Below are 27,087 nucleotides of genomic sequence, written 5' to 3'. Positions count from 1 at the left end.
CCAGCTCTATGTTTGTCCAAGCAGCGGGCACCCCACAAAGGGGCACGGCGTGTTCCCGGCGCTGCTGACATCCCGCTGCCTCTCCTCCCTCCTTCCTTCCTCTCCCTCGGCCAGGCTGGGGGCTGCAGACATCAGCTCACCCCTTCTTCAGGGCGCCGAACCTGACTTTGCAGCATCCCCCACGGCAGCCCCAGGAAGAGTTCTGGCTGCGTCAGCCAAAATTCCTCCCGGGGACTGTGCTGCAATGCAGACACCACACCCCGCTGCTACATACGGCACCGCCGAGGGCTTCCCTCCTCCTCCTCCTCCTCCCAGTTAGTAGCGATGATTTCGGGTTGCCCGGCGTTCCAGCGGCCGTGAGCGCGGCACCGCCCGTGGCCGCCGCCGGCAGCAGCGCCCGCTGCCCGCAGGGATCGCCGCCCGCCCCGCTTCGCTTCTCTCCCCGCACCGCCAGAGCTGAGCCGTACCCAGCCGGGATGGACGGCCCTGGGCAGCGGAGCGTGAAGATGTCAGCGCTGTGTTTGCTCTGCTTGTCGCTTTTCCCGAGCTTTTCCCTGGGCAGAGTCGTCGGCAAGAACGAAGCCGGCTTTGCCGAGTGTAACGTGTTCTTCCCCGGCCGAGTTCCACCAGAAGGATTCACCGAACCCTTCCACGTGAAGATCTGTCAGCGGTACAACGGCGAGCCGCGCTTCGCAACCCTCTACAGCACCAAGGACAAAATCCCTCTTTATTCCGCTTTCAAGTACACGGGGGCAGCCCGAAGCGGGGCGGACGAGAGCTGGCTGCTGGAGCCGCAGGTAGGTCCGCTCCCTCGGGTGCAGCTGCCGGCGGGAGGTGGTGGTGGTGGTGGTGGTGGTGGGGAGCTGCTCCCAGCCACGGAGCCCCACGGATGCTCGTGAACCCCCGGCAAATGCCGAGCTTAGACTGTGCTTGAGAGTGAACAGATAGAGCTCGTCGGTGCGAGGAGGAGAGCAGAGCCCTCCCTGCCCCAGCTGCTTCTCTGCCCCGCAGTGCCAGGGGGTGCCTCACCCACCTGCTGAGGCTTCCAGCCGCAACTTCCCTTCTTGCCCAGCCTTCCTGCTTCGATCGCATTACGCTCACCCGGCTCCCCAGGCTTCGTGTTTCTTGCCTCAGAAATCTTCTCATCCCCATCGGCTCTGCTCTGCCTCGAGTTGCTGTGGCCTCCCACCCGTGTAGCCCGTAGGATGCAGTGGCTGTGTTCCTGGGTGACACCAGATGGTGACAGCATCAAATTGCTGAGTGCTTTGAGGACTTTTCCTCTGGGGAGCAAGTTGCTGACATTAGTGCTCAACAGGGAAAATCATACAGTTGTTTGGGTTGGAAGGGACCCTTAAAGGCCATTGAGTCCAACTCCTGGACTCTTTTGCTTCCTTCTCTACCCCATTGGCTTCTGAGCCATTCGTTTGCCTGTTTCCTCCTTTTTCAACCACAAAGCCTCCCAGCTGACATCATGATGCATATTCAAAGTGATCCCCGTGTCTGAAAGACACCTGTACCACAGCTGGTGGCATTATGGAGGGAAGGAGGACAGAGATCGTCTCCCTCCTGTTTACTCTACCCCCTACTCAAGGTTTTAATGAGCAGGGTGTAGTGGAGAACTTGCCCATTGTTCCCTCAATACTAAAGTCCTTATGGGGCTGCAGAGCCCCCAGTAAAGGCACATGGGATGAAGGCTGGAGCAAGACTATCAGTGCTGGGACAAGGCACTTGTGCTCCTTTTGGCTTAGAAGGATCATGCCTGAGATAGCCAGGTATGAACAGGCTGAACTGCACAGTGGTGCGTGTGAGCACACCCACATGGGGATAGAGGAAGCAGGAGGAAACTGCTATAAAAATTCTGTCTGAACTCTGATGGGTGACTCAAGGTTGTCACGTGCTCTTTTCTTGGTAATAGATCAGGATATAAGGTGTGAGCCAGAGGACCAAGGCAGGATTTGTATCACTCAGCCACAGCTATGTCTGAGCTGATTTTCTTGTCAGCCCTGGTCATTAGGAGAAACGTGCTTTTGGAGCTGCTTCCTGCAGCACAGACCATGAGATGGAATGTGGTTCACTCCCTTCTGCAGAACAACAACCCCCACTTTATGAGGCATGTATTATACTGATAGGTGCTTGGGCTCTAATCCAAACAGGTGTTTGGATGCATCATTTACTTTTCAATCCTCACAGCATCAAGTTGTTTACCTGTCTGCTTGGGCCTTGCCCCAAGCTATTGCAGGGTATTTTGGCAGGTGGATTCACGCTTGTCCCATGGATGTGGATGTGCTCTTGTTGCAACAGAAACCAAAGGCTATGGGGGTCAGAATGCAGCTTGTGTGAAGGTTAGGTACAGTGCTAGAGACAGCTTGCCTTTGGAGCTGGATTACAGGAGGCATGAAATGCTCAGTAATACGTGAGTTATTACAGACCATGATATAAGTTATTATAAGCACTCGCTGATGTCAGAGTCTTACGCATGCACAGCACATGGCCACATTTTTCATGTTCTTTCTTAATTGCATCCAAACAATCCCAATGGAATGTGCAAAACCCTGGAGCTGAACAGCAAAGCAAGCACATATTTGCTTGATAGGCACCTCCAGGTATGCGTGCATCAGCTCATAACCAGAGAGATTCAAGTCTATGCCCATGCAGCAGGGGAATCTCTGCAAGGCAACAGCTGCACAGACTCAGGTCTCCGTGTCTTTGAAGTACAGCACCTCAGTCTCCCCTCAGCATTTCCCTTATGCTGTCAAGAAGGCTGTAGGTGCCTGAGCAAAAAGCAACAACAAAAAAGCTGAGACTCGCGTAGGAATCCTTCCAGTCCCGAAGCAATACACCTTCAAGACGAAGCAAGATCCCTCCTAGCAGGCAGCCAGGGGTAGTGCAGCCCTTGTAAATGGTTCATGTTGGCACTGTGTCCAGTCCTGCTGCAGAGACAGCCCTGAGGCCAGGCTGCAGGGGTTTGGCTGCTGCAAGAAGCAACCAGACCTCGATTCGTGCAGTAAGGATGATGGATAGCTGCATACACTGAGCACAGAACATCGAGGAGAGGATGCAGGGAGCTGCAGCTCTGTGCAAGGATTCAAGGACATAGATGGTAGCCATGCGTCCAAGTGCGCTCCAGGAGAGCCCAGGCACCAGGGAGGGTGACTGGGGGGTGATTAAAAGCAGAATATGAACTGTCTGCTGTGTACATCTCCAAAACATGTGTTATACAGTGCAGTAAACAACCTAGAGGCCAGGAGCAAAGAGAGCAGCTGTAATGGGGTCAGTGCAGTGCCGGGATGAGAAACAGAGATTTCAAGAGGCAGCAACTGCCAGAGGCTGCCTGCTGCCATGGAGTTCCTACCAACATCTTGCCCTCTAATTTGGGGAAGAAAATAGCAATCTGTCACACCCCCCTGGAGAGGCTGCAGTGTCAAGAGGGGTGTCTAAGGAGCAGGGAGAGCTGCAGTCACCTGAGAAAGCCCTGAACACACCACGGTGCCCTGGTGCTCCAGCTTCCACTGTGTATGATGAGCTCCTTGCGTAGCTCTGTGCAAGGTGTCAGGGGAGTTGTTACCGCCTCTGGCTCCATGCGGTGCAGGACAAGGGCAGACACAAGCTCATAGCACAGATTCCACTGAGGACATTGAGGACCTGTGGTGAAGTCTCCTCACCCACAGGACTCTGGGAGGTCATTAAAGATCAGGGTCAGACTGCTAATGACAAGCCCTCAGCTCAGTAAAACGACTGTGTTAAAGGCAGTGAAATTCAGGTCATCTGCCATGGTGTCCAACTTACTCATTTAGTGGAGACAGGTAAATGCCTTCCTTAGACATCCTACGTATCATGCCTTTCATTCTTCATTGCTTGGATTTGATTAAAGATGAGACAGCAGATGCTTAAAAGAATTGGAAGTGCCTTCACCATAGGAGGTGAAAACATAGACCTAAGTCAATCGTTCTATTAAAAATCCCTTCTAGGTTTTCCCTTAGGAATACAAATATCCCTTCTAGAAAATAAATACCAGTTTGGGGCTTAGTGGAGGATGGCTGGTGAGTGACTGGAGGTTGTGCTGTGCTGCAGGCCAGACTGGAGAGCTGCAGTCAGCACCAGCAGTCAGAACTGATGCGTTTAGCAGGACAGCAAAGGCAGTGCACACCCCTCTGAAACCAACACCACAAGGACAGTAAGGAAGGAGTGCAGGATGCGATCCATGGCACAGCATGTAGTAGCAGTACCCACGGAATATGTACTTCAAAGCCTATTTTACGCATTGCTTTGTAGGAAGGTGAATTGCAAGCACTAACTCTTCCCTCTGCTATTTCAGATAGATGATCCAGAGAATGACCAGCATGAGATGGTGGTTGAAGCGGATGTTGTTGGCTCTTTGGCCAACCTTGGTGCAAATCAAGCTCTGACCTCAGACTACGTGGGCTCTGGTTATGAGCGAGGGCTGCTGAACCCTAGCTCGCTCAATGAGGAGGACTTCCAAATGGCCACCTATACACTGACAAATGCTGTCCCTCTGCGTCCCTCTCTGAGCAAAACCTGGCACAGTGACATTGGGAGGGTGGTGGAGCAAGCTCTGTTCCCTCATTGTTCCAAGAAGGACCAGCTGTATCTCCTTGCAGGAGCAATTCCTTCCAGTGTCCGAGTTAAAGGCAAGGTGTCTGTGCCAGAGACCCTCTGGCTGGCAGCGTGCTGTGATGCTCCAGAGGGATGGTCTCTAGGACTGGCGAAGAAAGTCAATGATGAAAGCAGTTTGGCAGACCTCACGGTGGGAGAGCTGGAGAAGCAGCTCCTAGCGGGGCTTGACTTGTTCAAGGGCAAATGTGGAGAAGACAAAGAAAGCAATGAGAAAATGGAAGCAATACTGCAAGCTGTTAGTCAGATCCGATCTGGAGAGCAGGTAGGAACAAATGACAAGGAGGAGGCCAAAGACAGTGGCTTGGTGAGGAAAGTGGTTGGCATAATTGCTACCCCTTTCATCAAACTTCTGGAACTCCTCATCTACCTGCTTGTGGAGCTGGTGAAATATCTGTTTTATTTTCTGTGGCTTGTTATCAAGCGAGTTGTCAGTACTCTTCTGGATGGAGTCTACAGCCTGTGGAATGGGATGGTGTCCTACCTTAAAGCCATCAGCATGGTGCTCATCAGCATCCCCTATGATGTGGGGAGGGTCATCAGCAACATCTTCTTGGGCTTTCTGGGAATTATTCAAGACGTGGCAGTCATCACCTATAGGATTCTACGCATCCCCATGGGGTTTGTCCTTCACCTCGCTTCTTTCCCTTACTATTCCATCTGTGCCATTCCCTCCGTTGTCACAGACATGGCCGCTGGGATTGGTGGCACCTTCTCGCTGGCCATTGATGCCACAGCCTCCATCCTGCATGGCTTTTATTACGTGGCTAGTCACATAGCCAAGCGGTTTATCCCTAAGGGCTCCTCTGGTGACTGATAGGGGTGGAAATCAAGGCTGCAAAGACAGAAAATGAAAGAGGAGTGGGGAAATGCTTTAAGATATGTGGCCAAACGCTGTTGATTTTGTTCTGGTATTTATTGTAAGTGACATTAATAATATGGGGAGTAACAGGGAGGGCCGAGGTAACTTCACGAGGGGACATCACCATTGCAACTCAAGCTCTATCCGTTTCAACGTGTTTGGATTCTATTGGTGCAGGTCACAGACCTGTGATTTGCAGACATCAAGCTGCTTCCTCTGGGAGATGCTCTCTAAATGTGGTACAAGGTTGTTTCTTTCCTACTGCGACAACACTGAGACCTATGCACGGGCAGTGACCTCTGCAGATGCACATCCCTCATGGTGCAGAGGTGGTGGTCTGGGGAAGGACTTCAGTTTCTGAAAGAGAAAAGTTGGGCAGAGTGCAAGGGTTAGGGGCAAGACGGGGAGCAGGGAGGGAATGGGTCCGAGTCATGCTGCTGGTTGCATTGCTCACTGCACTGGAGTCCCTCCAGCAGAGCCTGAGAAGGAATTTGGCTGGGTGTGTTTCACAGCTCTCCAGACCTGCTGCCAGCTCCTTCCCTTCACCACACCGAGCTCGCTTTCCCTGAACTATTCCCTGGTGACCAATCAAGATCTCAGCCCCAAATTCCTTGCCCTGGCTGGTGGGCTCCAAAGCCCAGTAAAGCCATGTAGGTGATACTTTTGGCCTTGAATCAACCCGAGTGTCAGTGACCGGCCTGCCCTACCTCTGTTCAGAGCTGGCGGTTCATCCAACACACCGCTGGATGTGACAGAGATCTCTGCTGGATGTGCCCAGGCTGCGGATTGGTACTTTCCTGGTTATCCTTCTTAGGCATATTGTGCAAGTGCACCTCAAGCAGCAGGGGGCTTGAAATCAGATGATCTTTGAGGTCCTTTTCAACTCAGGCCACTCTGTGAATTCTATGATTCTGAAATGATCCTCTTGTAGGACTGCTCTGAGTTGGTGGCAGCACTGACGTACTTACAAGGGAGACAGGGGGAACTCATGACAGGGGAAGAGCAAGGGAGCCCTGTGGGTCATTTTGCTGCTTTCACTGATTTTATGTCCTAATAGACCTTGCCTGAAGAGCAGCTGGAGGTGAGGGAGGCCTGGGGCACAGTTTGCATTCTGCTCCATATATCTCTGTCCAGTGACTCCGTTATGAGCAGCGTTCATGTCAGAAGGGCACCTGTCCCTGACCTGCACCCCCTGTCCTCACTGCTCCTTTTTCTTCAGCCCTTGTTCCCATGGGTGTGACGTTGTGGGGACAAGAGAAGAGGGAAGGTCTAATCATACAAAATCAGCAACGTTTGACTAATCCCTCCTTTGTACTGAAGCTGTCAGTGCAGCGGTGGGCACCAGTGTGTGTGTGCCCCATGGTCCAGGATGTGGTGGCACCGATGTCCAAATTCAGCTCCAGCCGCCCCCCACATGTCTCTCTTGTGCCTTAAGCATAGCCTTATCTCCAGACTGCTCTCATATCCCAGTGCACTGTGGAATTGGTGTCACCATATCTCCATCATCACCTAGTGAGGTTGAGGCCAGCCCATCTCTGTGCCGCAGCCCTGGTGGCAGAGCAGCCAGTTCTTGCCATCCAGGAGACCGCAGCACTGTAGGATTCAGGCAGATGTGGAGCCACACTGTTACAGCTGTCTGAACACGCTCGGATTCCAACATGAAGAACCCTGACCAGCACCAGGTCATTTGTCTTCTCTGCTGCATGTCTGAGCAGGCAGTGGGAAATCTGCCTGAAACACCCAGTAATTGTTAGAGAACGAGCAACATCCTGCTGCAGAGTATTGTTTCAGATCATTCTTATCTGGGCATGATTTATGGCTTGTGAGCTTTACTCTGTCCTCGGGAATGTATGGCTTTAACAAAATAAAAGTGACTTTTGCAAAGAGGGACGGCTATATCACGTTTCTGTCTCAACTGGAGATAAGATAACGCAGCCGCGCAGTTGTTCTTTGTTATGGTTTGACATCTGATATTAATGATCCTTTTGTGCTTTTAAAACACCTTTGCATTATCGAAGCACATTAAAAGAGTTAATTCATTAAGGTACAGAATACGTGAGTAAGAGCTGGGGGTTGCAGGCAATGCGTTTAGCTCTGCATGTGCCTAAAGAGTCCCCTGCCAAGAGAGGCTGGTGTGTGGTGGGAAGGGACTGAAGCAGGAGGGGAAGGGAATAGGGGCTGAGGAGCTCCTGCTCTGCAGGGATTGGGATCCCTCTGCCCAGGGTGAATGATCTAGGACAGGAGAAAAGGCTGGGAGCAGCTATTTCAGGTTGCTCTGTGCTCATACCTCTCCTTGAGCACATCCCCCAGACAGGTCTGTGTGCCTTTGGGATCTGCAGCTCAGTGCTTGAGAGCTGCCCTGAGACACAGGTGGACCAAGGGGAAGGGCTGGTCTTCCACATCTTTATCATGATAACTGTGGGCTCAGAGTCACTCACGGGACAGGGAAGGCAACTTGACTTGAACTTGCCTCAACCAGATCACCCAGCCCTTCACTGCAGGAGTTTCTGTGCACTGTAAGGTGACCTTTACCTCTGTTATCTTCACTCTGGGTTGAGCCCAGAGAAATAAGCCATGCGTCCATAACGACAGCAACCTCAGCAACGCAGCCCACAGAGCCCAGCCCTACGTCAGCTCTGAGTCCCACCTCGGCTGCCATCGTGTGCTTTGGAGCTCCATCCTCTGCCTGGTACCTCTCATGGGAGGCTGCTGCTGCAGTCTGGAGGGGAATCGAGCCCTATTTGTCCACAAGATCTCTCTTCCATTTAAGCAGCTCTAGCAAATGAAAAAGGCACTGAAAAGTAAGTACAAGTGTAACTTGTTTGGCCAGCAAGGATTGCCTGGGAGCACAAAGTGCAAGGCGTGTCTGCGGCGTGCATTGCACTGAGATTGCAATGCCACACACTCGGCGTGGAGCAATTCCTCTTTGCTGTGCAGTTCTGGGCTTGCTTCGATCTGTGAATGTGCCCAACACGGGGCAACATCTGCCATTGATTTCAGCAGAACTGGTGTTTTCAGCCAAGCAAAAAGGCCTGCAGACTTCCCAGTAGTGTTAGTATTGCAGCTGGTTGGAACACCTCCAAAGAGCTGTATTGTCAGAAAGGGATGGTTTATCAAACAGGACTTTTTCTTTCATTCATTTGTTATTGTTGTAATTTGCCATTTTTTTAGTGGAAAAGTCTTTTTAGGTCCAGGCTGGAAGAAGGACCAGAAACATCCAAGAAGAGCCCGTGCTCTGGATTCAAGGTGTGGATTCAGCACTTCCTGCCTCAAGCCAGGCCTGGCATATGAATGTGACTGTGCCCCACTTTGCCTGATGCCTCATTTTCTTCCATTTTCAGGATCCCGTTTCCTTTTCCAGTGTGTTGAAACTGTGAAATTAAATCATTTTCCTGAGAGGCAGAAGCCTTATTCCCCCCTGTTCTGGTGAATAAAGCCCAGACCTGCATTGCCATGGAGCCAGGTGGGCAAGAAGATGCCAGCGGGCATGGAAGGAGCAGCGGGAGCTCTTCTCTGGTGGAGGAAAGATGGCAGATGGATGGGATGCTTCAAAACAAGTGGCCAGAGCTCAACAATGAGAATGAATGGCAAAGAAATGGTCTCTGCTTGGTCCTGATGCCAACAAGCCATAGAGCTGAGTGGAATAGCCGTGGAGGGATGATATATGAGGCTGGAGAAGCCAATGCTATCTAGATTTGTGTTACACCTAAGTGTGGGCATTTAAAATCACTTAACCTGCATGGCTCTATTTTGTGTATCAGTGATCCATTGATCAGTGACTCATGACGATGAGTTATTCAGGCTTTACCCTGGATGCCTCAGCGAGGTGCCCAAAGCTGGGGTCAGTGAAGTCTAGTTTGGGGCTGGTGACTGACGGCACTTGTCCCACCCATTCAGACCCTCAGGTCCCCCAGGTGATCATGCAGGAGAGATGGTCTTTTCCACAACCCCTCTGAGGGCTCTTGGGTTGCTCTTCCCCTCCATGTGGGTAGGATGATGCAGTGACCAACATCTCTGAGTGCTGCTGGAAACCCTCAGGGCTCACAGCTCCGTCTGGGTGGTGGTCTGAATTTGTGTGTGGTTGTGATGCAATGGATGGGATGAACCATTGAGTACACCTCAAACCCTGCAAGTTGGCCTGACTTGTACTGAGTGTTCCCATTCAGCCAAGAACCTGACCCAGAGCGTTTCCAATGCAATGTTGTGGGGTGGCCAAGCTCCACCTGTCAGGAGGCGGTGGGGTGGGGACCTCTGGTGTAAGCAGACACCTTCGCCCTGCTGTAGATAATAGCCTACACTTGAAAACAACCCACTTCTCTCTGCAGAACTAAGGTGAGTTGTTTCCTTCCGGGCTGCCTTTGGAAGAGCCTGTGACCCAATGGACTGCAATGGCTGCAGAAGAACTTTGAATGGCAACAACTTTATTCATGGTGCCAGAGAAGTGCAGACCATCTTAGAAGCTCACTGTCCCACCAGGGTGACTGTTCACTTGAGTGGCATCACCAAGGGCTGGGGAAGAGGTACAAGGACTCCAGCAATGGAGGAGAACATTGGTCTTGGGGTCAGCCCAGATAAATCTGTCTGGGTACCTGACACCCATATGGGGCTGCACACCTCAATGCAGCCCTCATCCCTTCCTAGATCCTGTTGGGTATCACACAGGAGTTGCCTGCAAAGGGTGGTGGCATCATCTCACATCTGCCCAGTGTGGTATAGGAGCATTCAGTGAGGAGAAGGTGGTCAGGCACTGGAATGGACTGCCCAGGGAGATGATGGAGTCTCCAACCCTGGGGGTGTTCAAGGAACGACTGGATGTTGTGTTGAGGGACATGGTTTAGTGGGAGCTATTGGTAATAGGTGAATGGTTGGACTGGATGATCTTTTAGGTCTTTTCCAACCTTGTTGATTCTGTGATTCTATGATTCCCAGAACACACCATGCTGTGCCGCACTGACACAGTCCTGAGCACTCAGTAAATGACGCACTGAAGAAGAGGCAGGTTTTATCAGTTTTATTTAACCAATGAAATTCCTACTGATAACAATGAAAGTAATTTCAGCCAGTATAAATGCAATACAGTTTTAAACAAACCCCATTGTTCCGTACCTATAAATAGATTTTTTTTTTCTTTTCAAAACCTCATAAAAAGTGCAGATTTATGAATCGCTGTTAAAATGTTAATACATGATTCCTTTGTTTAAAAATGCGTGGGTTTCTTTTTGTCTCTTAACTCACACAACACACACACACACACAAAAACAAAGAGTTCCTTCTGCATCTGTTCAGGTAAATTCAAGTTGGGTAACTTAAAAACTATGGAAGAAAAAGTCACACGCACTAAAAAAACACCTCCCCCCCCTGGTCCAATTGGGTCAGTCTGCAAAAATAAAGGAAAATAAACCCAAAGGAAAAAGATACCAATCAGCAAAAGCAGAAACAAGAATGGTAAAAGCTGCTGTGGACACCCACAGTTCGCTCCTAGCAGCTGCCATGCCTCGCAGGCAAACCTCCGCCACAGCACAGACCCTGCAAGCTCTGCCCAGAGCTGAGGGCGGGCGGCGGCACAAGGGACAAGGTGGGGACGTGCCCCTGTGCCACCCATTGCCCAGCAGGGAGCAGAGCTGCAGGGGACGTGGTGGGACGGAGCAGCAGGATCAGAGCTTTGTCTTTCTTCTTCCGTCCCCAAACAGGGCAGAGCTGGCAGCAGCTTTGGAATAGAGGGGAGAGCTGCGGTCAGCAGGGAGCTGCCCTGCTGCAGGGATGGCCCCGCACCGTGCTGCTGACAGGAGGCTCAGACCAAGGCTGTCTCTGGAGAACCACTTGAACGGGGAGCAATCCCTGCCCTTAGCAAACCAGCCTTTGTGGCCGTCAAACCAGAGGGCCATCTCTGTGCTGCAGAAAGGCCTGGGAGATACGCTCCCCACCTTGGCCTAGCGGGCTGGCCGAGCACTGGGCCATGTCTGCCTGTCTGTCAGTCCTTCCTCGCCAGCAAGGCTTCCACAGCACTCGGGTTGCTCTGTGCAGAGGGGGTGGAGCAGCCTGCTGAGGCGAGGAGGGCTGAGCATTGCAGCTATGGTCTATGCAGCCATGGCCCAACATGGCAGGGCATTGCAGGCTCCTCCCACATCGACAGTGGTATTCCATCTACAGCAGGGTCTGCTGAGCACGGGCAGTTTAAAGTGGCTATGTTCATCAAGTTTGCTACCTTATGAATTCAAAACAAAAACAAAAAAGAACAAAACAATCCCCCCGAAACAACTATAAATACAAAGACTCTCACTCACCAGACGCTCGCAGCCGGTGTGAATCATAAACCGCATCAATATTCTGTTAAAAAGCTTATTCTACTTAAAACTATACATAGTACAAGAGATTGAAAAGTGGCAGTGGTGTACGGCCGCACTGCCCGCCCAGTGGCCCACAGTCAGGTGCTTCATAGAAATCAAGGAGTTACAGTAACAAAGCACGGGACTGCAGAGCCCATCACAGCTTCTGATTACACTGCATACAAAGTACCAAGGGAAACACAAAAAAAAAAGAACTGGTGTTAATACTGATGAATTAAAAGAGTAACTATAAAGATCAAAACAGACGTTCACAGCATGCTACATATATTGCTCACAAACTCTTTTTTTTCCTTTAAAAAAAAAAAGAAAAAGAAAAAGAGGCTAATACAAAACAAGAAGTTGGCAGTCTGATTTTCAGTTACGTCAGAGAGAAAGATAAAGCATATACATTCATTATATAGCTCTCCAGCAAAAGGAGAAAGGGTAAAACTGAGAGATTTCAAGTTTACAGAATTCCTATATATATATATTTTAAGCTACCGTTTATATCCAGTTCCGATCAACAGTGGTGGAATATTGGTGCCTGTGCCTCCTCACAGAGTCCAAGGGATGCAGCCTAATCGTTGTGGTTTGGAACATCTTTATTTTGCCCTGGATGCTGGAGTGTCTCATAGGAAAACAGGATCATAGAATGGTTTAGGTTGGAGGGGACCTTAAAGCCCACCCGGTTCCAATCCCTCCGCCATGGGCAGCATTGCCATCCACCAGATCAGGCTGCCCAGGATCTCATCCAACAGGGCCTTGAATGCCTCCAGGGATGGGGCACCCACAACTTCTCTGGGGCCTCCAGCCTTTCACAGCCCCTCTCGCCTGGCAATGGATGGGGAGGGAAGCGGAAAGGAAGGCTGGTTTGCATCTGGTGGCACGGCATGAGCATGGAGTGGTGATGAGGAGCATGCTTTATGCAGCCACATGAGAAAGGTTCCCTTCCCCTTTCCATCCATGGAGTAAGAAAAGGGAAAAGCTTTCCAGAGCAGCTCAGGGTTTCACCTTTGAGGAAATCTTGGAATAAGGTACTTCTTACTGCCTCCTCTACACATGGACACACATATGAACCTTTTAGACACATCAACGAGGCTTCTCTAACTGACCAAAGCGTCCGTGTCCTGCTATACCAAGTGCATCCCCTCGAGAAAGCCAGTTTCTGACTCCTACAGCAAGAGCTTCTGCCCACATTTCGTATATTCATTGGCAACTTAAATACTGGCTCTACCTACTGTAAAGAACAAGGGCAGAATTTGGATTCCTGTCTTCCGTGAGCTCTGATCAACACCCAAATGTGTCTGCATCTCATATAACTACTCTAAGTTTGCAATGGGAGTTATTCCTCAAATACATGACAAACCCAAATCCATTTGTTCTGAAGGCCATCTGCATCTGTCTGACCACAGAGAACACAGAGAGCAGCTCAGAAGGGCCTTGCTGGTGCCTGCCCTACATCCACACTGCACACGAGCAACTCAAAATTCCCATTGCAGCTCCCTGTAAGAAGCCTGCCTGGCTCAAAGGCTCTAATAGGCCAAAGAAGGCATTTTGTCAGCAGATCCACTGGATTATTCCCCTAATTCCACAGATGGAACACGATGCAACACTAACAAAAACTACTTCAATGTTTTAAGCAAGTACTGAGCGTCATATTTCACACTTGATTTAGATTTCCTGCCCAGAAATAACCCGATCCTGGAATTAAGTGTTTCTGAACAGGAGAAAGGTCCTCTGAACTCAGCCATGAATGGTCATGTAAGAACTGTACGTTGTTTTACGCTGTCTTACAAGGTTATGGCTGTAAGGCTGTCTCTGCAGGACTGCCGGGGGCTGCGAGTTGGGATGATAGGAAGCACGTAAGGTGGGTGGTGGCAGCAGGCTGAAAAACCAACAGGTTTTGCCCCTGGTGAGCAGAAGGAGGATTAAATGTCAGCAGGAGAGATCTGATGTGAACTGAGGGAGCAGCGGCATCATGGCATGGCAAGAAAACCTGCCTAAGAAATACATTAACACTGTTCAAGTCACACCTCAAGTTTCCTCACGTTACTGTGCTATTTCCATCTCCCACCACTGTGGTCCATGCAGTAGGTATGAAATGTCAAATTAATTTTCAACTACAGATAAAAAGCTTCATTTAAAGTTTCCAAAGGTGAAAAAACTGCTGGGTGCATCTCTTTAGGCTGCCATACCATGCTGGCTACATTAGGAAGAATAAAGCGAAAGCTCAGATGGGGAAAACACATTTTTGTCCAGCTCTTGGATTGAGAGTTAATGGCAAACCAATTCTAACAGGTCTATTCAGATCAATACTGGGTAAGTTCCTTTACTATGAATCCAACCCTGCTTCCATTTTGTGCAACATCATCCCTTATTTAGGGGAGAAGGACCTGAACGCCTGAGGAAAGCATCTGAAAGAGAATCTGCTGAACTTAAGAAGATCTGGAATATATTCACCTGGCCAACACTCTTGGCACAAGCTCCCCATTTGCTAATGGCAGCTGATCTTTTCTGCAAGCTGAGGTAAAATAATCCAGCTCTTCAAAAAGGGAGCCCTAACTCTGGAATATGAGCCTGAAATGCACATTGATGTCCATGGAAAACACGCATGAGAAACAAAAACTTGTTTTGCAAGAGCAGCAGCTTACAGTTTAACTTCGTTTGGAAAGATTTCTCTATTTTAAGCCTCCCCAAAAAGCCATTTTGTTAACAATTGCTGCAAATCACATGGATCTGCATCATATTATGCCCCTAATCTCTATGGAAACTGCTTGTATTCTATCGAATGTAGGTGATGAAGTACCTTTAAAAATCCGACCTTGTAGAATTTTGCTGAGTGCTGAGTAGCTTAAAATTCCCTCTGCAGTTCTGGCTGCTCTTCCCCAGTCCCATGAAAGCATCTCTCAGCCTTGCTATGAACAGAACTATTACTGAAGAATCCGCTATTGCGACCTTCCGCACTCAAGTAAGAGAGAAGCCAAATGTGCTCTTTTCTGTGCTACCCTAATCTGTTCTAAATTTGCACCAAGGCCTACATTCATAGCTGTGTATAATCACGGATTTTCCTGCGCTTTAAGGACTTTTTCTAAATACACGGGAAGAGCTGATGTGGCAATCTGCTGGTTCTTAAAGCTGAAAGTACATCCTCTTCATTTTCATGAAGGATTTTTGAACCACTAAAAATAAATCCATCTACAGCTTACCAACATTTCCACAGGCTACCTCAGCACTGCTTTCAATGGCTATCTCCCGAACTCCACCTCTGTTTAAAATGGTCTCTGTCCCAGCATGATGACACTTGTGATGTCCAGCTGCAGGCAGAGTATTCTGGGAAATGCAAATGTTTCCTCTAATTAGTATTTTTTCCACTTCTCTTCATTACCAAGAAAAAAAAGGATCAATTTCAGTGATAACGTACCCTCATCAATCAGAGCACACATTTAACAGCGATTCTCCAATGATAAGAAGCTGTCTCAGCTCAAAAGCTGTATTCCCTACTTACATTCCATAGCTGGTTAATTTGTACCTAACGAGCTTTCTCTTCACGGACAGGAGACTGAACACTTTCAGTTGGTCACAGCTGGGATTCTGTGCACTAACATTAATGCTGGTAAATATCAATTCCAAGAAAAGAACGCAGACGGAGAGTATCTGCACTTCCAACAATTACTGTCCTCTTCAGGATAATATTAATGATCAAAGCGTGAAGATTCACATTCATGAGTGCTTTCAAAATCCAAGAACACTTGCACGTGAAACTTTGGCACAGTGTGAGCCCAAAGCATATGGTAGAACTGTACGACTTTAAAGATATATTCTGAACAAACGTCTATTAAAAATCATAAATCTGAGTATAAAAACTAAGCTATAAACTGTTACGCTGTAAATGCAATACTGGAAAGAAATGCCACATGGAAAACATTTTCAGAAGTTTCAAGTTTGCTTTTAATATTAAGAGAGAGAAAAAAAAAAGGAATAGCAAACGACTTGACATTTCCTACCGTGGAATGTCTCGCAGGCCATATGTGACTTGATATGGCACTTAAAGAAAAGATTACTGATTTACTACTGGTTTTATGGAGCGATCCATTTATGGTTTCTGCATCTCAAATCTGCTCGTGTACTTTGCTCAGGAGGCATCTGAGTCGGCAAGTAGATCTCATAAGGAAAGAAGGAAAGGCACTCACGTTTCCAAACACAAAACCCAACCTATGCTAAGGGCCTTCGCATCTGAAGGGAAACTAAGTGGTCATATTCCTTACCCTAATGTAGTTTCACCTCCTTTCCAGAGCTCGGCTGTGCTTCTTGAGAAATACTTGACTTTTCAAAGCAAAGGAATTTAAAGTAGTACTGTACAGTTCTCGTCACTTGAAAAAAAAAAAAGAAAGCAGAAGTATTGCATGACAAGGCCTCTCAGAAGACCTGCCGTAATGCACAAAAGCCATTCGGTGTGGCCACTACAATAGGAAGGAATAAGAAAGTTAATCTAAGTTCATACATCCTCACGTCCTAACGCTTCTGAGGAATCTCTGCAGTCGGCTACAAAAATAAACACATCTGATGTTTCATCCAGTGTTGTCTCTAGAAGAGACTCCGATGCTGTCTATCAGATAGTTGCCTAAATAGCCAACGTTACATTCCAGAAAGAAAAACAAGAAAAAATGTCTGATTTCTTCCTCAAAAGCTTTCTGCATGTTGGCCTGCAGCTGCAAAGCGCAGCCAAGTGTACAATCATTCAGCCTTCCCACCTGGAGCAGATGGACAGAGCGATGAACTGACATGCGAAGTCACGGCACAGCCTCAGGAAAAGGGAATCAAACCGACTTCAGATGCAGACTGGTCCATGATTTTCTCAATGGAAAGTATGACTGTGCTGGTAACAATAGCATTTTTCAAGAACTATTCTTTAACAACAGGTAGAAATCCTGTATGATCTCCTAAAATACCATGGTATATTCAAAGTAAACCTATCCAGTTAGCTCAGTGTGTATGCAATGGAAAGAAAGGTCACTCTCCTCAAAGCACTATGGAAAGTCCAAACCGAGAGACAAAAGTTTATGCGGTGACAACTTACATCCCACTGGGTAAGCTTAAGCATCTCTTTAGGCACTTCACTGGTTCATTAAATGCAATACAAAATAAAGCTATAAATATCAGCATTTTGTGCTCTTAAAACTAGTCAAAAGCAACAGAAAACAGCACAAAACTGTGACATTTTTGGCAGCTTATCTCTTCCCTTCCCCAATATTACCAGTTGTTGAAGAATGCTTTGTTTTGGGGATGCTTTGGCATCTCAGTATCAGGTTGTCTTAAGCCACAAAAGCTAAAACAAAACTGCTAGGCCTTAGACAATAAAGAAATTTGGTTTTACAATTTCTTTATGGCTATAGAAGAAGGACACTTTAGCAGTGACATGATAGGGAAAAAAGCTTGCTTTTTTTAATATTGCACTTTTCTTTTGTTCACACTAATGCATAGAAACTTTTTAAGCTCTGAATATTAAAATTTCATGCTATGAAGAAGTTATGGGAAATAAATTCCTATACATCCAATACGACAGAACAGATATGCTAACCTTCCTTTACTTTCCTTACTTAAAAACATTGAGAAAGAAGAGAGTGCAAGAACCCCACAACCCTATTTTTGGTCAGCCTCTGTATCAGCTTTATAGGTGCCAACTCAACAAACTGCAACGTGTGATGAGCATGGACATTGTAAAGACAACTGAGGGTGGCTGTCAGTAAAACAAGATCAGGCATGATTCAAACACAGTGTAGCTGAAATGGCATATTGTGAGGGCTCTCCTCTGGGGAAGAGACACGATAAAGCAGATGACTTTTGCACTTCAGTAGCATGCTGTAGAATTTGTCATGATTAATTTCACATTAAAGCGCGGTCAAGGTTTGCATCCACATTTCACATCACCTTCAATTGCTGTAGTAAGACAGTGACTGGCAGGCAGTCTCCAGGAGACACAGAAGAATCCAGTGGGCAATTCAATGCAACACAGCACGTGCATCTCTGTCAGAGTTATGAGCTGGTGGTGCGCTCTCAGAACAGGCAGAATCGATCTTCTGCTGGACTCCACTAATCTGAAAAATGATTGCTTGGAAAAGAAGTCTCTAAGCACTTCACTCCCTTGCTTAAAGAACAAAGCGCTAGAATTGAATATCATAAAAAGAGTTTTAGGATTCTGACCACCGTGCAGAAATCCAACCGGAAACAATGCAGAGTAGTGCTCCTCAGTGTTACTTCTGTTATCATTAGTAATGTTAAGCATCAAGAAAATAAAACACGTCATTGCACATTACAGCCGTCAAGAAACACGGCTAAACTTTGACACTATAGAATCGAATAACCTGATGCTACATCACAAACAAGCTTCTGGTGTGTATCTATTTCAAAAGGTCTTTACATACTCAGTAAAAATTCCTTTACTCCCTCCCAGTGAATGCTTCAGGTTAAGTGACGAGTTATGGCACGGAGGGCGTACAGAAGTTCTGCTTGCATACGAGCTTCCATAAGAAGTAGATTGACGTGAACCTGTTAGAAATTAAATCAGACGTTTAGTTCACCCCTGAATGCAGTATCATTTATTTACGATAGCATCTGGAACCTTTTAGTAAAGTATCACATCAAGAAATGAGGTCCTTTCTCCCTGTACCCGCTGCAAGACTCCAGTTCCTTTCGGGATGACATCCTAGGAACTAACTTCACCTGCTTTAAGCAACCTTCAATCTGAAAAGTCCCAACAAAACCACTTCTACATCCTCATGGCATAGCTCCTCATGAATCATACTTTCTTTGGTTTACTACCACTTACGAACGCTATATAGGAGCACAGAATAAGGAACAATTTATACACTGGACAGGCAGGCACGCAAGCACTGAACTCGTCAGGAAGTATTTAACTTAGATATCTGAAGACATGTTGACAATTTTATTGATGAAAAGGACTGCGAAGATTATATTTATGTGGAATAAGCTCTTTTCTGATCCACAAATCCAAAACATTGGCACGGTTGACTGCATCTGCATTCCCAAGTTTATCCACTTTTCTATTACAGATGTCAGTTCAATTTTATGCAGAAGTCACTCAAAGTAAAAAATATAAATAAATAATCAAGACTCTGGCACACTAGAAAGTATTTTTCTAAGACTGATATTTAACATTCAGTGAATTAATCCCATTTGTTTTTCTCTTCTTAAAAACAGTTAGTTTGGGAAGTACAGCCATTTTTAGGAGTCGTAGAGCGATAGAATGGTTTGGGCTGGAAGTGAACTTGAAGATCACCCAGTTCCAACCCGCTGCCATAAGCAGGAAGTCACCATAGTTTCATTTATAAACATGTGGGCCTCTGTGCAGCCAGTCTGCCTGTGCAATACGTACCTTCTCCGAGTGCTTGAACTGACGCCAGTAACTATCGTACATGCGCTTGGTAGTTCTCTCCGGGTAGCAGGTCACTGTCTTTATGTAAACCTTCAGGCTGCGTTCAAGTAGCTGATTAACTTCTCCATAATCATAGTCATCATACCTACGTAACAAAGGCAGGAATTCTGTTGGACACACATTCTTAAAAGCACGGTCATTTGCAGCAGTAACTTCTGATCTTTTGCAGCATTAAGTTCTTATGCTTAGGAATCCAAGCACTTGTTATATATGCTAGAATACATTCTGCTAACAGAGGAAAGGCTCGCTACTGGGATGCAGTCTTTTTTGAGCAGAGGATAGAGGCTGGTTTCAGAGAGGACGCTGCTGTAACAACTTCCAACCTGACTCATAATCACAGAATCACAAAATGACCCGGGTTGGAAGGGACCTCAAGGATCATGTAGTTCCAACCCCCCTGCCTGGCAGGGCCACCAAACATACACATTTACTAGATCAGGTTGCCCAGGGCCCCGTCCAACCTGGCCTTGAACACCTCCAAGGACGGGGCATCCACAACCTCCCTGGGCAGCCTGTTCCAGGACCTGACCACTCTCCTAGTGAAGAACTTCCCCCTAACATAATTCACATAAATCACTCATAATTCACTTGAAGTAAAAGCTTTACTGACACAGCAGAGAAACCACCCAACTTGCAGACTGAGGTACTACCTCCACCTCTACACCCAGAGTCTCACATGATGCTTTTCACACAGTTCAGTTTTCATTTGGTGCTGACAGTTTTGAATGTACTCCTTAGCCAGGAGTTCTCTCATACCTGATTCCATACATACAGTGGACATAGTTAAATAAAGCTCTTCTTAAAGTAGTTGTATCAACATCTTCATGTGTTGCCATAGTGTTATAGGTGAGGTTATACACCATCCGGAACTTTTCATCAAGGAGATGCCCAATATCAGAATAAAGCCTGTTTACAAGGGAAAAGCCATGATTTTCCCAAGTATAATCCTGCAGGAGAAAAAGGATATAAATAAATATACAAGGAAAGAGAAGTTCCTGTATGATTCTTTCTGCATCTCAATTCTTTTTGTTGTCTGTGAGGTGCTTTGTTCTCCTCCACTCTCCATGTTGTGGTTACATAGAACATGTTAGTTTATCTACATCCTTGGCAAGTGTTCCATTACTCCATCACAGACTCTCTACAGCTGAGGGCATCATCGCCACGTACTTATCTGTGCCTGGCTGTTTTCCAGAAGTACTGTGGGGCAAGGGCTCTATTTACATGCTTTAGAGCTCATCTACCAGACTGAGCCCCTGGTCAGGACTAAGGGAAGTATCAAGAAGGATAACATTCAGCTGCTTAAAACTGGAATTCAGTGACATCTGAAATGCTCCAGGACCCACTTGACCTCCAGGTGCCAGTCCAAACAACCACAAAGTTTGGGAGCTATGCCTTATCTACCTGGCCCTGCAGAGGCGTCAAGTACACCCAAGGGACATCATAAACACTTCAATAACAGAAACCCCAGGATGGGGTAAATGCAGTGCTTACAGACAACAGCTAATTTACAGCAGTCGTGCAAAAGGATAAACAAAGAAGTTCAAAGTCATTCTGCTGTGTGAGAAGCACCTATTTCTATCACTGGATTTAAATGCACAGACACAAATGACAGTCTTGTTTCAACAGAATGAGGTTCAGATTTATTGCAGAGTTTTGTGATGCTGCTTCGATTTAAGCAGCGTTAATAGCAGAGCATTTGGATGTGGGTATATACACTGAACTGCTTTAGAGTGGGACATACTAATAAAGTTAAATTACTAAGGTGACTCCGTTGAATACAGGCCAGAAGCTGTCCTGCTTATTTAAGAGCAGAGACATTTTAGTTCCAATTTCAACTTTGGTTGAGTTTTTTTCCATGGGAGCCTGCTGTTCCTAAAGTATTTAAGCAGTAAGTTTGATTTACAGGCTCTGACTGCCTTATTCTTTTTGGCATTATCTACCTACTCCAGGCTCATATGAAGACCGCAGAGTAAATTATCCAGACCAGCAATGGCTGCTATATAGCTAAATACATTTCCTGAAAGTGATCACAGATTCTTTATTTTTAAGTCTTGGATACATCTTCTGACCATGGAGTTATCCTGCACCTACTGTGTGCTTTACTTGAACTGTGTGCTTTACTTGAAGTTCTCTGTTTCGGTTTAAGATTTCTTCCATTCCTTACAATTTATCACCAGACTGCTTATGAATCTACTCTATAACCTGGCACAGAACCATCTAGAAGGTCTCTGCCGTATCATATATCATGCAGAGGCTTATGAGTCTGGTCGTGGACAAAGATACCATATGTAAGACGAGGTACAGACAAAAGACAGTTCTTTCAACAGCACTGAATATTTATATATTCAGAAAGAGTCAGAAACCTCAGTGTTACAGTAATCATATTTAAGAACTCTTTTTCCTTTCAGACTTTCAAATCTCCAGGAAGGATTCACCAATCGCTCTCACAGACAGATTCATCTATTGATAACTCAAGGCAGAAAGCACTTGATGCAAATGGCAGGAATGAAGTATTCGTCCAGTAGGGTCTTCTTCACATTTGGAGGGACAGAAAAGGATTCTTTCTTTTTTACCTTTTGTTTTATTTCAGAGTCAGTGATATGCTTTACAGTTTTCAAGTATTAATTCTGCTAATACTTGGAATATAACTGAAAATGAAATCTCCTGTTGTTTGAGATTTACAAATTGTAAAGGATTCATTGCTGTTAAATTTATAGAAGATTCCAATTTATTTAATGGATCATAACAAGAAAAAGCACATGTAACAAATGCGTCCCAAAAAAACCCTTGTCCTGCAATGACACCTGAATATATTCTTTGAGTGAATGTACTTTAAAGAGATGCTACCTGAGCTCTGAATGTTGGCAGATGGTCTTCTCCTCGCCGTGCAAAGTCTTTGTACCCAAACCCAGGATCTTCAACGTAGCGGGAGACATCCGTAGAAACTATTTCATCATCAAATGCTGTGAAAAAAAATATAGCAAAATACCTTGCTTTAGGCAAGCACAGGAGTTAGCTCTGACTTCAAGTTACCACTCTACTGCAGCACTAGAGGGCAATTAAAAAAGGTAAAGAGAGATATGAAGGAAGGAAAAAAGTCCATCTCCATCTGCTTGTATGGAATCCATCCTTCTCCTGGAGTCTACATGTCAGCCTACACCGGACATCAGAATTACTTCTCCAAGATGGGAAGAGATAGGCTAAACTTCTGGAGGGGTCCTCCTCTTTCGGTTCACTTATGAGACAGCCTAGGTATCTTAGACAAGATCCTGTTAGTAAAGTCATTATGTTAGAATAAGAGACAGAGAAATAATCCTGTTTACAAGAGGATTGTTATGCTGAGCATCTATGGTGTCTGGAACTACACCAGCTCTGCTCTGTAACAACCCAGTATAAGAACAACAACAAAGCAATGTGATATTGCACTTGTAAATATCAATAGATTACACGAAAGTGAAGAGCTCTACAGCACAGGCTGAAATTCTGCCAGAAGCCCCAGTAACCAGGCATCTCCAAAGAGCTCCAAAACGTGTCACTAAGCAAGCGTAGGTTCTCTATCAGGAATCAATCTTTCCCTTCCTAATAAACAGGTGGCCTGGTTGTGTAACCACCTCTGCAGAAGTTGACTACTGCACAGCTGACTGCATTTGACCCTAATGTTAAAATCCTGGCCTGCTTCCACATGCACTGACAGAACGGTTGCCATATGTCCACTAAAAAGTCGGTTAGCCTAAGGATTGCAGAAGTGCTTTATCTCCTCTCTGCCTCATTAAACAATCAAAACATAACTGTGTAGGAAGAAGATTGCACAGCATCTGCTAAAGTGAATCCTCATGAAGAATAAAACACCTGCACACATACACCCCTCTACACTGCAGTGGCTGGATTCCCTAGAAGGGTACAAGGCACGACATCCTCACCTCAAACCCAGCAAGGAAAGTCAATAAGACTATCAGCAACACCAGCAAAAAAAAAGCCCTCCTAGACCAAACAACACCTCGTGCTTAAAATCATGAGTGGCAGAGACTTCCATGTAAGAGACTTACTAAGCCAAGATCTAGCATAAAGAAATGAACAGAAAGAGCTGTAGGCACTGATCTGTACTCTTTGTTTAGTTCTGGCAAAGCACAAAAAAAGTCCAAGTTGAACTGAAAAAGCATAAATACCTCCACTAATTACCAGCAGACTCTCCTTCTTCTCCTTCTCAAAGCGAGTGTCCATTTCTTCCTGAGAGGCTTCTTCATCTTCTTTATCTTCTTGCAGCCTCTTCATCCTCTCCATCAAGGCCTCCAGCTCACTTAGGGAATCTGCAATCTGCAAACACAAATAGATACTCTGTAAGATCAGAAGCTTGTGCCATCCTCACAGCTCATGCTCAACAATAAACTCAAAAATAAAAGAGAGCAGCAAATATGAAAGCTTAAGACAGAATTCCTTGTGTCACATAGAGTGTGGACAAACAGCTTTCAGAAAAGAGGAAGAAGGAAAGAGGTAAGTGTTGCTCTCCTCTATCACAGCACACTACTGCAGCACAATTAAGAGTGGAAGAGGCAGTGTTTGAACATGGAAAACATTGTTGCTTAAAATGCATTTCCCCCCATAAGGACTGCTCAGGAAAAGACACCTATATCCCTACGTGCATATGAAAACAAAAGTACCTTGATGGTACTTTTACTCAGTCTCCTGGTAATACAAAATACCTTGCTGAGGAGATACAGCTCAATACAGGAACACAAACTGAGACAGAAAAGCAGCATTTTCCTATTTTCCTTTCCTTTTCATTTCTATTCATTCTGGGTGCTCAAAACTATTATGTGGACCTTTTCTTCTTGTTCTTACGTGGAAAACTGTTCTCTTTAACAGAAATACATCAAAGTTTGGAGCTTGGCGATCTGCATTCACCATTCTGATTTTCCACAAGGTGAACTGCTTGGTCTTTCTTTTCCACCTTTTCTTCTTGATCCCAGTTCTCTGCCCTGACAATGAACGTCTCTCAGTGTAGTGCTCCCTGCTTACCAAGCAGCCCCCCACCAGCAGCAGCCCTCTGCCCACTACCAACACAGAGTAAGACATCCTGGTGACTTAAGCCAGCATGTCTTCCACTGCACTAACAGAACTGATGGATCACACACTCACATTGTAAGCTGACTGCTAGTTTGGAAAAATGCACCTACAGACTCTGCTCACAACCCTTATATTCCATTAAAGGAGATGAGGCTAATTCACCAATTGGTATTAATTTAAGGGCTTTTCTTCAAAGGCAATTTGCATTTATGTTAAGCAAGCAGTAATCAAAGTCCTCTGTTGGTTCACATGAGACCTGAACACCTGCATGAAGAACTGTGCCATTTATTTCAGACATTTCCTCTCAGCCACATGGAAGTGTTTCACAATTGACCTGTTTTGTGGTCACAGACCTCAGAGTCAAAATGAATAATGTGACCTCTGCTGCTTTTTTCCCATTTCTTTTTTCAATCCACACGGTCGGAACAGGGATAACACCCCGTTCTTATCAGTCATACGCCATCTGCAGACACTGGCACTTTAAGTTTCCAACTGACAGCATAGTTTTAGTCTTGCTCAATGGGTTGTGAGATTAGCTATTAAAATCACATTACTTTAACTATCATGCTCTGTTTCAGTGTGGTTTTGAAAAGGATTACACAGCAACTACTAAAGCTAATGTAAGAGTAACCAGACCCAAGCATTCCAGAAAACAGACAAAAACTTTCAAACTACCCTGAAATTTAAACAGGAAAGAATGGAAGAAAGCTTTCTAATGCAAAACAGAGGCAAGCAAAAAAAGAATCTTCTTGCAACACTAACCCCAAAGTTGCTACTTGTGAGGGATGCATTTTCTATGTTGTTGTCATTGGCAAGATCACAGACACAGAAGTTGTTGACTGCTATAAGTCTGACTCCATTAGATGTATCCGGATCTCTCTCTGGATTAATGCCACTACCAAATACAAAACTTGCCAAGGCATGATAATGTGCCAACAGGACAACAGCATGCACCAGTTCAGGAAGAGACCAATTATTTTCCCCAGTCTTGACAAGTTTCTGAAATGAGAATAAAAAAAGTGTAAATATAAAATTTCTTTTGGCCCCCAGCTTTTTGTATAAGATGCTACGCATGAGTTTTAAAAAGGGATCAATTCCTTTCTTCCAATAAACACCATACTCCTCTCGCACACACTCACCCACCAGATTAAAAGAGAGACCTGATATATTACCTCCATTCTCCCGGGGTTGTTGTCATTGCTATTCCTATAAAATAAATCTTGTTGCCTTTGTCACACAGCAGAATTTATTGGCTTATTCGACGCTGTAAAACTTCCCTGAATTTTTTAACTCAATGTGAAATAAGAAGCCTAACGAGACACAGCTTCGTTCTTAGCAGTTCGTACTATTGGACATGTAGTGCTGTTACAAAGCTCAATTCAGCAGGTACCTGAATGTGCTCTTTCGTGATCAGCCAGGGCCGGTGTGCAAGGAGTTTGTTTATTTCGTTCAGATTTTTCAGCCTTTGGGGAATGTATTCTAAACCGTTCAACCATTCCGCGATCCCACCAGTCTTCAAAAACTCATCAACGTGCATATTTATTAGGTAGGAACACTGATGTCTGGCAGCGGCCTGAGATAATGAAGCACAGAGGGAAAAGGTCAGCACATCAGCAAGTAATGTGATTTTGTTGCAGGTAGAACAGGATATTAACACAAAACAAAAATACAATGTAATTGCAAAGGGGCATGTTTTAGATTGCAAAGCATTTCTACACAGTAGGGAGGGTTCTCCAGTAAGCATGATTACTTTGCAACACAAGCTCTAATTGAGGCTGCGGGGGATCTCTACATCATGCTAGCCTCTTCTTTCTAAAGGCTTCCTTTTCTTTTATTAATAAACAAGTCGAGGTCATGGAAGAAAATGGACCTACCATTATAGCAATGTAGTGCCTATATGGCAAAGGAAGGGGCCCATCCATGCGCAGCATGTAGAACTGGCTGCGGAGGAAAGACTCCAGGTACTGCGTGTGGATACTCATGACCTGTGTGATGTTGTCCAGGCGACCAGATGTAGAGTATTCCTCCACAAGAAGATTAGTACGTTCATCCAAACCATTTGCTTGCATCACCTTCAAAATAAGATGGAGAAACTTGAGATACTGTACATAACTTCAGCTCTGGAGAGAAACATACTGCAGTATGGAACATCTGCTAGTGAACATCTGCTTGTGTAAGAAATTCCAGGCAATTCTGAAGATCCAGAAGGATACATGTGCCTGTTTATAAGTGAACATGGACACAGATGCTACTTGTATACTGAGCACTGAAGAACACCATACACCTGCTGCTTTAGTAACTGTCTACAAAAACCCAGGGCATTTTCTGCAAATCTTTTTCCACCAAGCTGGGTTGGGGCAATCCCAGGTATTTATATAAACTGGGGGAAGATCTCCTTGAGAGCAGCCCTGCAGAGAGGAACCTGGGGGTCCTGGTGGACGAGAAGCTGGACACGAGCTAGCAGGGTGCGCTTGCAGCCCAGAAGGCCAACTGTGTGCTGGGCTGCATTAAAAAAGGGGTGGCCAGCAGGGAGAGGGAGGTGATTGTCCCCATCTACTCAGCTCTTGTGAGGCCCCATCTACAGTGCTGTGACCAGGCCTGAGGCCCCCAGTACAGGAAGGATGTGGAGCTCTTGGAACAGGTCCAGAGGAGGGTCACTAAGACACTGGAGCAGCTCTCATATGAGGAAATGTTTAGGGAACTGGACTTGTTTAGCTTGGAGAAGAGAAGGCTCTGGGGAGACCTCATTG

The 27,087-nt window shown here is 46.1% G+C and overlaps 2 protein-coding genes across 2 annotated transcripts in view; one reads left to right on the top strand and one right to left on the bottom strand.

Moving 5' to 3' along the window:
* The first annotated feature begins 45 nt into the window (after positions 1 to 45).
* On the top strand, positions 46 to 7,380 carry ENDOD1 (endonuclease domain containing 1). The gene is made up of 2 exons (XM_085536451.1): positions 46 to 797; positions 4,316 to 7,380. The coding sequence occupies exons 1-2, from the start codon at positions 477 to 479 to the stop codon at positions 5,447 to 5,449; spliced, it is 1,455 nt and encodes a 484-aa protein (XP_085392577.1). The 5' UTR covers positions 46 to 476; the 3' UTR covers positions 5,450 to 7,380.
* A 3,110-nt stretch (positions 7,381 to 10,490) lies between these two features.
* SESN3 (sestrin 3) overlaps positions 10,491 to 27,087 on the bottom strand; it is a 37,247-nt gene continuing 20,650 nt past the window's right edge. The window contains exons 3-10 of the mRNA XM_015852291.3: positions 26,212 to 26,409; positions 25,728 to 25,910; positions 25,100 to 25,336; positions 23,440 to 23,587; positions 22,121 to 22,236; positions 20,030 to 20,220; positions 19,214 to 19,358; positions 10,491 to 18,366 (exon numbers count right to left, since the gene is read on the bottom strand). Coding sequence (XP_015707777.1) covers positions 18,280 to 18,366; positions 19,214 to 19,358; positions 20,030 to 20,220; positions 22,121 to 22,236; positions 23,440 to 23,587; positions 25,100 to 25,336; positions 25,728 to 25,910; positions 26,212 to 26,409 — 1,305 coding nt within the window. The 3' untranslated portion in view covers positions 10,491 to 18,279. The remainder of the gene's footprint in view (positions 18,367 to 19,213; positions 19,359 to 20,029; positions 20,221 to 22,120; positions 22,237 to 23,439; positions 23,588 to 25,099; positions 25,337 to 25,727; positions 25,911 to 26,211; positions 26,410 to 27,087) is intronic.

The sequence above is a fragment of the Coturnix japonica genome, chromosome 1 (assembly GCF_054131305.1).
Source record: "Coturnix japonica strain WE chromosome 1, WE-NBRP24, whole genome shotgun sequence".
Taxonomy (NCBI): domain Eukaryota; kingdom Metazoa; phylum Chordata; class Aves; order Galliformes; family Phasianidae; genus Coturnix; species Coturnix japonica.
The sequence above is the reverse complement of the archived record's forward strand: the minus strand, read 5'-3'. Positions and strand labels throughout refer to the sequence as shown.

What these genes read in the sequence shown, in the direction of transcription:
- ENDOD1 (XM_085536451.1), top strand. Translation starts at nt 477, where the DNA reads ATGGACGGCCCTGGGCAGCGGAGCGTGAAGATGTCAGCGCTGTGTTTG. An exon ending in GCTGGCTGCTGGAGCCGCAG is followed by an intron (nt 798 to 4,315) that starts GTAGGTCCGCTC and finishes CTGCTATTTCAG; the next exon opens with ATAGATGATCCAGAGAATGA.